This window comes from Punica granatum, chromosome 2, assembly GCF_007655135.1.
Source record: "Punica granatum isolate Tunisia-2019 chromosome 2, ASM765513v2, whole genome shotgun sequence".
In the NCBI taxonomy this organism is placed as follows: Eukaryota; Viridiplantae; Streptophyta; class Magnoliopsida; order Myrtales; family Lythraceae; genus Punica; species Punica granatum.
The window spans coordinates 14025252-14036520 of NC_045128.1; the positions used below are offsets into that span (position 1 = coordinate 14025252).

General features: G+C 39.9%; 1 protein-coding gene across 1 annotated transcript; it reads right to left on the reverse strand.

Annotated features, from left to right (window-relative positions):
* Window positions 1-8849: 8849 nt before the first annotated feature.
* LOC116193696 lies at window positions 8850-9611 on the reverse strand. The gene has a single exon (XM_031522439.1). It carries the CDS (start codon window positions 9609-9611, stop codon window positions 8850-8852), a length of 762 nt encoding a protein of 253 aa, XP_031378299.1.
* Window positions 9612-11269: the final 1658 nt, after the last annotated feature.

Here is an 11269-nt window from a genome sequence, read left to right on the forward strand (position 1 = left end):
CGAACTAGTATTTATATGATATACGGTGAGTACTCTTTGGCCCGCTCATTAGTTGACCCTGATCAAAAGGGTGTAAAATTAAATGTGTTCCTTGGGCATTATTAATTTCTTCGAACGGTTTTTGTGGTATGTGATTACGATAATTGACAGAAGATTGTAAGATGCGAAGAGGACAACAAGAAGTACAATGCAAGAAATATAGATTTTTAAAAAAAATGCAAAGGATTAAAAAGTTACTAATGAAGTATATAGTAGCACGTTTCATATATATACATATATAGTGTTACGGACCAGGTAGATCGATTATTACGTTCCATCTTGCAAAAAAAGCATGGAGCCAACTGGAATTAATTGGCTGTGAGAAGAAATATATAATTTATGTGCGTACAACGTCGTCCTTTGCGTGCTCGTTTATAAGCGAAGATCAGAGAGCATATGATTATAGTTGGAGAAATTTTTCGGTGATGTTACCTCGCCAATCGATGAGAGGAAGTATCAATCAAAATGTAACAAATAGAAGAATGGTGTTAATTATTTTCAATTGTCACAATCTTATTTGGTCTCCTCACCATGTTATTGTAAAGTATGACCATTTAAGATTGTTTCTAAAGTAAACGAGTTTGAAAAAAGTGACAGGCAACACTTGGAGTAAAGAAGTTTTACCCTTTTGGGTTCAAATCTTTTTATTGGTACTTCTCACGCCATGTCCGTTAATTTTGCTTTTCATACAAGAAACCACTTGCTATCAGTTCGAACTTTTGGACTTGAGATTGATTTAATGGCTTATAAGGCTAGCTGAAATTTATATGAAATAAGAGGGGTTACGCTTGCGTGCGCACATGTGAGTGCACACCATGCCAATGTTCAGGTCCAATTTCAAGGCAGCTAAAAGTACATCTCATTATTGTCAGGCTCAGCAAGTTCAATTTTGAGGTTGCGAAAAGTGCAACTCATGTTTAAGTCAGACCAGAGTGTGGAGCTCATCGTTTGTCTGATCTATCCCCACTCCCTCAAGCACACAAGAGGTTGTTGAGGGAAATCTACTAGCTTGAGTTTTTTGATTGGAAATGGGACCAATGTCTATAAGGCTAGTGGAATTTTACAATACCTTGTAAAAGAAGGGAAAATAAAAACAAAGGAAAAGTTTGCTATTATAATTATTTCTATTCACATGAGCGGATAACATCGTATGCTCACTTGCAATCTTAATTTTGTCAAACCGACAAGCGTATATTTTTGTTCGCAAGAGGAAATATAGATTTCCTTCGGCGGATGAAGAAAAGGAGCTACTTATACATATCAGGTGGATGCATACCATACACGTTAATTTGCCAATAAAAAATAACTTATTAGAAGAATATGATGTGATGATTAATAATCCTACTCGCACATATAATTATTTATATAGGTGCATGTGCCCACTGGCAATATTATTATTACTATTAAAGCCACAAAATATGAGCTTACTGTAATCGGTCTCCCTTGCGCCAAGTGCGACCTTCATGGCGATACCTTGTACGTAAGAATTCCTTTAAGAGTGCATGGTTATTATAATCCAAGGTCAGCTTCTGCAAAGATAGCCACCACAAGAAAACTCTTAATTCTCCACTACTTATGAAGGCAGTAAAACTGTAAAAAATTAAAATATAAGAGGAGAGAGGAGTGAAAAGATACCGAGAATATACAGAATGATCTGCCTTTTTGTAGTTTCGATCGGTAAAACAATTAAAATAGAAATACATAATTTCATGATATCAATTAAATTCTGGAAAATCCGAAAGATATAACTAATTTAATTAATATGATAATACGATATTATTTCGAGGTATCTATTTCATAAGATAAAATATTCTAATTTTCGATCAAGGCAACCCATTTACAGCTTGAATATACAATATCCTTATTAGAAATGGAATAGCTGTTGATTTCGGCCGGGCATTGAAGTGAACCAGTTTTATTTCAAATCTAGCCACACTGGAACAACATATCTTAGTTCAACTGGTCTTTTACTTACCGAAAGTGCTACTAATGAATATTGCATAATTTGTTTTCCTTTTCTATAGCATTTTGTAAAGTTTATTGTAATACTGCTTGGGCTATTTAAGTAGGATTCTTCCAATGTAAAATAGAAACTAGAGAAAACAGACCTATTTCTGCCGACCTTCTGTGGCAAGACAACAAAAGCAGACCTATGGCGACCCTTTTTTCAAGGGTTCGGGATAGGTTAGCCTTCGGCAACCTTTTTGGCCGACATTCCTCGGAAGGTCGGCCAAAGCACGGCCTGTGCCGACCCTTTTTTTTTTGGGGGGTCGCTCTAGACCCCAGCGACCCATACTAAATGAGTAGGCAGCAAGAATGGGTCGCAAAAAGGCCGATCAACTTTTGAAATCCTCGTCGATCTTTGAGTGCTAAAGAAAAGAAAAAGGCGGTCGACTGGTCGAGTTGGATTAAAAGGGCATCGTAAATGTTTTACTTCGCTAGCTATTCATTTTACTCGATTAGCTGTGGCAATTAATAAGATCAGTAGGCTGTTATCATATTTCCTGAGCCAGATGCAAAGAATCGAATGCTCTTGTTGGGTCCCAAGAGCTTAATAACCCTTGGATATTTCTTTTATTCAATGAATGTCCATTGATCACAAAACGAATACAAGGAAAAATGTTCAAAAGAGTATATTATAGAGACTAAAATACAGCAAGTTCACCTAGACCGCTGCAAAAGAAGATAACATGCGACTAAAGTACATAAGATTTACCTAGGTACAATTGCAAAAATCCTTCCAGATGCTATAAACATTATCAACCTCTTAAAACTAAATTTTATACGGACCCCAGTGAAAACCGAGAAGCGGAGAATAGTGCAATCCATATAAAAACTGCTACGCAAAGAAGCAGAGCCAAGATAAGTCTTGAACCGGTACACAGCGCAGGAACCCTTCGCAGATCTCAACTTTAGATAATTCAATCAACCAATTCCTAAATAGCCAAATCCCTAGACATTCAAATCAAATCAACTGGGTTCCTTTGATCGGTTCAAAGTACCGGCAGCCTAACAAATCAAAAATCAGTCAGACCATCAAATCAGAGCACCTAGCTTCTTTGTTCGGTTCAAACCAGTGAATGTCGTCAGGGAGTTGAAACCTACAATAAACCAACATAAAAGGGAGAAGCCACAAAAGGTCGGAGTTACAAGCAGTTGATATGATCGATCAATCTAAGGGTGCGATCATTTGTTGTGGAGGGCGGTGATTCCATCGCGTGGGCGACGACGGGAGTTCTCAGAATAGAAGCCGTCATCTGGGGGTGGGGGAGGAGCCGAACAGTCAGATAGGTAGTATGGACTCCGTCATTGTGCTACTGGTCGGGAGCAGACTGCCTTTGAAGGGCAGGCATTGGACAGCTGAGTCGGATTTGTAGAATCGGTGAAGTTGATGTCAGTCGAATCAGTTATCCAGTCATGGCAACTCGGGTTGGGTCATCCTGGTGGGTTCTCCATCTGTCGTCTCGTGGCAAATTGGATCAGTATAGCCGACCTGGCAAGGTGGGCGAGTCCTCCACCACAGTCGCCGACGACTCGGAATCGACGGCTGACTCTTTCTCCGCTTCAAATCTTCTCGGAGAAGGAGAAGGCGAGACCCGACGAGGAACTTGAGACTGCTCCATCGAGAAAATACCTCTTCGCATTGCCATAAACGAAGAGGAGGAGGAGGAGTGCTGCTGCAACCTCCGGGATTTCTTCGAGCACAATCTCTGCCTCAGATCTGAGTGCGGAGACTACAGAGACAGCCACCAGCTCCGAGGACAATTGACAATAAGAGGCTAGGGAGGTTGAGTCGCCGCTTGGATCGGGATTTAAAGCACCATGGACTGCGACAAGCTAAGGCAGTGAAGCTCTGTGACTTGGGCCATGGATGAGCAACGTCACAGATCGTAGCTGCCAGCCGATGATGAAGAGCCATAGCTGACCTAACGGCCGGTCGATGATGAAGCACCACGGTGAAGCACTATGTCTCGTTGATTTCTTTGTGACAAGGTACAGCTTGATTGGAGCGTTGTGACCACACCAGCTGACTTGATGCGAAGGATCCACCGCCATGACCCGTGGGAGTGGCGTCGACGGCTTCCCATAGCTTCCGTCCATCCAAAAGAAGAGAGAAAAGGGGGAGAGGAGGAAAAAAGAGAGAGGGCCAGCAGGAAACGAAGGCAACCGGGAGATAGAGGAGGGTCCCGGCTTTCCGATCACGGTAGCAGTGGTGCACGACGAACCTGGCCGAAGCCAGACGTGTCGGCAACGGCATCTGGGTTAGGGTTTCAAGGGCAGAGGTTTTGAGAGAGAGAGAGAGATATGTGGGGAAGACTAATAGATGCTTTTGATATATGATTTTAGCCACATTGGTATTGACCTAACACTGATAATTTTGGAATTGGCAATGCAAAAAATGCATTTATCTGCCCTTGACGAGTTGTATTTTCAGTTCAGGTATGTTTTACAGTTATGGCTTTCTAGATTGTATATTTTATGTTTGTGATTGGTAATTCCGTCTTGCTATTCTTTGGGGTTAGATACATTTCCATGATTATTACCAGTGATTCAAAATCAAATGCCTAGAAAACTACTTATACTCTGCCACTTTTGGATCATATTATGTTTCGGTAAAACCTAATCTTCTGCTTATGCATGGTGATGGCTACTACCATTCATATCAGTTTGTTCCGATACATGAATTCTATTTCGAGACAAATTATGGAAAAAAAAACACCAATTTAGAATCTTTCTTTGATGTAGGAAGTGATGTTATTGAAAACAATAACTACAATAAGTCATAGAATACTTTAACTCCCTCGAGCTCATGGTGTGTTTCTTTTCCTTCGGTAAGCTATAGTTGTTGTTCGAGTAATCCACAAATGAAAAGCAAGTCACACTCACTTGCACACGAAATCAAGGCTCCCAAAAATCAAGGCCCTGACCTAAAAGGAAACTAGATGCCAAGTGCAAGGCTAAAAAGACAATCGAACTAAGGGAATATTTGAATTCCTCCAACATGAAACATTATCAAATGACGGCAGTCTATCCCGAAAGCCAGATAATCTGCTTTGCCCTTCTCCTCACTTGTTACAGGTGCTTGTTATGGAACCCAAGACTCGGTTGTCAGCTACCGAATAATCAAAAAGCCGCTCTCCCAAGTTTGAAAGCATCAGTAGCAGCTAAAAATTTATGTACATAAGGGACTTGCCGTGAACATTAATTAGCCACGGCAGTAACTAAGGAAGTTGATCTGTTTATTCTCCGAAGTCAATTGGATCTCAATTGTTAAAGGCATTGCTCACTTCCATAGTAGCTGAGAGGGTAGTTACCTTTGTTTAGATCTTTTGGAGCTCTATTAGACAAGTATGCTATCCTTTGTTGTTCAGTTTGTTGGATATGGCATGCATTCTCTTAGAATTGTGCTATCGACTTTTGAATCATGTCATTCAGTCTTCTGCGTTAATGGCCTTTTTACATTCATACATGAGGTGTCCTCCTCTAAATTATAAACTCAAGTGTATGTTAGATCTATATATATATGCTTAGTCCTACCACTGATTTACATACAGATTTTCAAAGCAGAAAATCGTAAATACTCATGATTCGTTTAGATATTAGCTATTGTCTCATGAACTGATTTTCATTTAGCTAGAAAGGCAAAGTTTCAGCCGTAGGTTCTTTCAGGTTCAAGATTCATTAACAATGGTTTTTGTCTGATGAGAGATAAATAGGTCTGGTTTTTACTACAAATTCTTCCGTCTCGGTACGTATTACCGTAAACAGATAAAATTTGTGTCTTCTAGTGCGAATTCTACCCTATAAATTTGATTACTAAGTGGCTCTTTTCATTCATAGTGATGAATGGCAATTGCATGAGTGTGATAAGTGGTCTAAGTGCACTGAACAATTAATCCTGACTTTGTTGGGCAATCTATTAGCAAAAATATTTTGTAATGTTGTATTTGCTAAAAAGAATGGCAATCAAAACTGTCGGCATTTCTTCCTAAGACTGCGAAGGACAAGTTCAAAAGCATGAATTTGGGTATATTTGCTACTATACGTGCGAATGATAGCTGGTGTAATACCATTGATAAGAGGCATATGATGGCAGATATGCATCTCATCTCTGTAGATAAGTTAGTATTAGTAATTCTCTTTCTCTTCTGAAGCAAGCTTTCTTTCTTGCCCTATCAATTTGCTCCATCAAACAAAAGGTAAAAAGCACATGCAGTTCAAAAAGTTCTATCTAATTTCGCTCTGGGTACAAAAGTTTATTTTGTGACAATTTGGTATAATTTTTTTTAAATTGTTGCAATTAAGTGTATTTCGTCAACTACCCAGTTACGCCGTCAGCATTTTCCGATGTGGCAAAACTAATGATATAATAAAGAATTCTTTTATAAATTTTAATTGAGGAAAATTAAAATTAAAAAATCTCTCCTCTCTCTCCCATCACTCTCAATTTACCCGTCCATCATCCTCATCTTTATTTGATTCTATGTACTGCTGAAACCTCTAATGAAAATCAATTTTTACAACGAATGACAAACGAGCTTCGACATTTAGAACTGGTGTCAACCAAGTTTCGGAGTCAATTGAGTTTAGAACTGATGTCATTTGATCTTCATTTTTTTTTTTTTAAACTTGGATTGTGTCGGGTGTGGGAGCGTCCCCGCCGGGGACCCACCTCTGACCGAGCTGGACAGCAAATATTATCGAAATCTGTTCTCTACTGGGGGTTGTGAGGGGATAAATGAGAATTTAGAATGTGTTGATAGGGTAGTAACTTGATGCCTTAGTTAAGGTGGTTAGTGGTGGGGAGGAAAGTACAAGGGCTGTATTCCAATTGGGGGCTACCAAAGTCCCTGGACCTGATGGCTATTCAGGATATCTTTAGAAAAGGATGGATGCCACTAGCTGAGAATTCAGGCCTATAAGTCTTTGCAACTTTGTGAATAAAACTGTGTCAAAAGTCATAGTCAATCGGATGAAATCTTTCCTTCCTTCTCTTGTTTCCCATCAGCAAAGTGCTTTCATCTCTCTGAGATTGATCCAAGATAATATCATTGTAGCCCATGAGGTTTTTAATTATTTTAGAGGGGAAAAAAGAGGGAAAGGTGAGAGTTGTGCATTGAAAGTTGACGGGGCTAAGACCTATGACAGAGTTGAGTGGTTGTATTTAGAGAAAGTATTGGGCAAGTTAGGCTTTTGTGAGATGTGGGTTAAAAGAATAATGCGCCGTGCCAAGTCTGTTTCATATCGAGTGGTTGTAGAATTTGTTGTCTAAAGCAGGGAAAGAGGTTCTTTTGAAAGCTGTAGCATTTGCTATCCCTACCTACACAGTAAGTATCTTCAAATTCCCCAAGAAGCGGAGTGAGAAGGTCAATCCTATAATAGGGAGATCTTGGTGGGGTCAAAAGAGAATCAGAGTGAATGATTCACTAGAAAAAGACGGAAACATTTAACTGTTCCTAAAAGCCAAGGCGGATTAGGATTCGAAGATATGATTATTGTTTGATGATGCTTTGCTAGCTAAAATGGCTTGGAGGGTTCACCAAAACCCGGGAAGCTTTGTGGGTGAGGGTTCTTAAGGGCTTATACTTTCCTGATGAACGTTTCTTGCAGGCAAGGAATGGAGCTACGGCCTCATGGCTGTGGAGCAGTGTGTTGGAATTCAGAAGAGGAATGATGGAAGGAAGGGGCTTCGTGGTCTATAGGGAGTGGAGAGGATGTAAGAGGGTGAGAAGATGCTTGGATCCCAGGTTTACCGGAACATAGATTGAAGAAGAGAAGTGAAGATGTTAATAATCGTAGAACTCGAGAGTGCAGGATTTGATTAACAGAGAACAATAACGCTGGGATCTAATGTGGCTGCAGTTTTCAGAGGAAGAGAGGAAGGCTATTCTAAAAGGTAAATAGTAGAAAGAATGAGCACTCAAACCTTCTTCATCACATTATGTGGAAGAACAAACCGGGAAGCTGGTACAGAGTAGTCGATTGCCTGCCGGCTGAAGATTAAGAATTTTTTTGTGTAAAAGCTGTTTGAATATGGTACCAACTACGTTGAATTTGAAAAAAAAGTATGGTGGTAGAAGTACTGTGTTCATTGTACGGGAAGGAGGTAAACCATGATGCAGCATGGGATCAAGATTCATGGTATGCAGGGTCGGCGGCTTGAGATGATGCTGGTATTGTGGTAACTGGAGCTGTACAACACCTCTGGGCTGATTCTGTTCTTGTTGCAGATGCAGTAGCCATGAAGGAAGGAATATAACATGCTGCTGCAAAAGATTGGAACTCAGTCATCTTGGAAAAACCGACTCGAAGATCCTGTTTGGAAACCTCACAAAGGAGGACCCAGATGTTCATTGGAAGATCGGAAACTTAGTGAAAGGAACCAGGACAATTAAAAGCAGGTTGCAAGATGTCCAATTCAGTCTTATTTGTAGAAATTACCAACTTCTGATAATTTCTTTGTAACAGACAGGGTAACATTTGATTATGGTTGAATTGAATAAAGGAGAAGCAGTTTATTGCCCAATACATATATATCTGCAGGTAAGTTCTGTCTTAATCATTCATCCATCTTCCAACATTTCAAAAGTAAAACCACATAGCAATATGTACAAAACGAATACTGTAGTATTATTAATCGAAGGGAACCAGACGAGACGACCATGGCAGAATTACAATTGCAATAATAGGCCCCCAAAAAATTTAATTTTTGCCCCAAAAAAAAAAAGACAAACAAAAGAATGAATTTCTAGTTTCTGCTGCACTAAGTAATATTCCTTCTCTCCTCCTAACAGTGAAATCATCAAACATCAATCGTCCAATTCTTGACGGCACAGAGGGCAGGCACGGTTGGTCTCCAGCCAGCGGACTATGCATGAGTTGTGGAAGACGTGCCGGCAGGGCATCTCCGTCAGCCTTCTCCTATTACATTCGGGGCCACCGCTCGAAAGTTCTTCGAGGCAAACTACACACATCGTCCCCGTAATCGTATCACCAGCTTTCTCCCCGGAAACAAAGCTCGCCGCATTCAACTTCATGATGGCCGCGCTCGAGGCCCCGCGTGGCCCTTCGTAGGGCAGGGCCTGCACCCAGCCGCTGTCATCATCGGGTTCAGCCCGAACCACCTCGATGGCAGTGATCTCTAGATCCGCCGAGGCGAGGAACTTCCTCATGTGCCCCTGGACGACTGCGTCGTTGACATCGGAGAGGATGGCCCCAGCGATACGTTGCCTGGACACTGGGTCGACGCCGAGGTCAGCGAGATGACAGCATAGGAATGACTCCAGGACGTGGGGGATGCGGATGAGTGAGACAGGGAGACCGGGAAGCTGGTGGAAGCGCGGCTGGCCGTCGTAGAATTCTTGAACATCGATCTCGTCACCGCAGTGGTCTTGAACAACAAGCCGGCGCTTTCTCGTGACATAAAAGTCGAAACTTCCGAACAGCTCCCACTCCGAGGAAGAGGATGTCGACGTGGTGTCGTCGGAGGGGTTGGTGGTGGTGACGCAGTGGTCCAATAGCTTGCAGTCGGTGGTGGAGCGGATCACCGGCAATTCCCATAGAGCCGCCATCGCCGCCGCTGCAAATTGACGGAGCGTCCCAGCAAGAAACAGAGCGCGAGACAGAGACGGAGACAGACGGAGTTAATTGATGAAGAGAGAAAGAGAGAGAGAGAGCCGTTGTAATTATCAGATATAATGAATGATAAATATATATATTGTCTGAATTGTGCGTAATAAGAAAGCTTAGTTTTAACGGTCAGTAAGTTAAAACGGAAGTTTCCTAATATTATACCCCTGATTTCTTTGCAAGTGACACAAATTTTGAATTTAAAATTTTTACGTTTTTTTTTTTGGTGTTTACATTTTTTTTTCCGTATCTTTCAAGGTTTCTTCTTTCTCCTATATCTCTCTCGAATCTTTTTAGATTCTGTTAGTTAATATAGCATTAATCAATGATGGTATTAAGATTCTATTAGTTTATGGCATTAATGAATAATGGTAATTTCATAATCATGGTTGGACAAAGAACAGCCAACAAGTAGTCGAGCAATCAAGCTTTTCTCATTACAATGAATACAAATTTTCAGTTTCAAATTCTTATGCATCTCGAATCTTTGTTGATTCTAATAGTTAATAGCAGTATTAATGAATAATAATATTTTTCATAAGGGATTTTTAAGCCAAATGACCCATAGTTTACGCGTTTTGTCAAATTTGTTGTATGCCTCTTTTTTGTCAAATATATCTCATGGTTTACATTTTGCTCGAAATTTATCCCGCCGTTTTTGTTGTCCGTTAATGAAATCTTAGTAGGCTCCAAATCTATCTCATAATTTCAATTTTGTCCCAAATCTATCATATAATTTTAATTATTTCCTTAAAATTATCACATTATTTTAATTTTTTCTCAAATCTATCCCTGATAAAAGGGGTTACTGTAGCAAAACCGTTAGACGTTGACGGAGATATAACGGCGGGATAGATTTGAAGCAAAATGTATACCATGGAATATAGTTGACAAAAAAAATATGAAATATATTTGATAAAACGCGTAAACCATGAATCATTTGGGGTAAAACCCCTTTTCATAATCATGGTTATACAAACAACCAACAAATAGTTGAGCAAACAAGTTAGGAGACACTCAAATCTTTTAGTCCATTCAATATTCCTTTAGTCTAAGGTAAATAATTCACATAATTCACTTATTATGATCCTAACATGTCTCAAAAGGTTTTCTCAACAAGAATTCAACCAATCCCATATCTAATCTCGTTCGTCTCCAACTCCTAAACTCGCATTCCACCATCACCTGCTTGATTAATCTCACTCTCTTGATCATCAGCATGATAATTCTAAATGACGTTACACTCAAGTAGCAAACCGATAGATCAAATAGTAAGGCAATGTCAGCACGAGTCATAACCGATAGATGATGTACATCTACTCCTTCAAGTTTAGTATCTTGTGTGATGTTCATTACAAGCCTTCCAATATATGTAAGCAATTTGATGAATCTTATGATTAAATGGGGGAAAATTTCACAATTAGTAGAAAATCTTTTTTGAAATGTAACAACTTTCATACAAAAAGTAAAACTTGTAACGATTTCATACAAAATATTTATATTATGTTTCAAAGTTGAACAATCCGTCAATTTTTGCTAACGTGGCTCTATTGTGAAAGTTGACGTGTTCAACAATGCTAACTTGACGTGCCACATCGTT

Bases quoted from the DNA above. Each gene is read 5' to 3' on its own strand.
- LOC116193696 (XM_031522439.1), bottom strand. From the start codon at position 9,611: ATGGCGGCTCTATGGGAATTGCCGGTGATCCGCTCCACCACCGACTGC.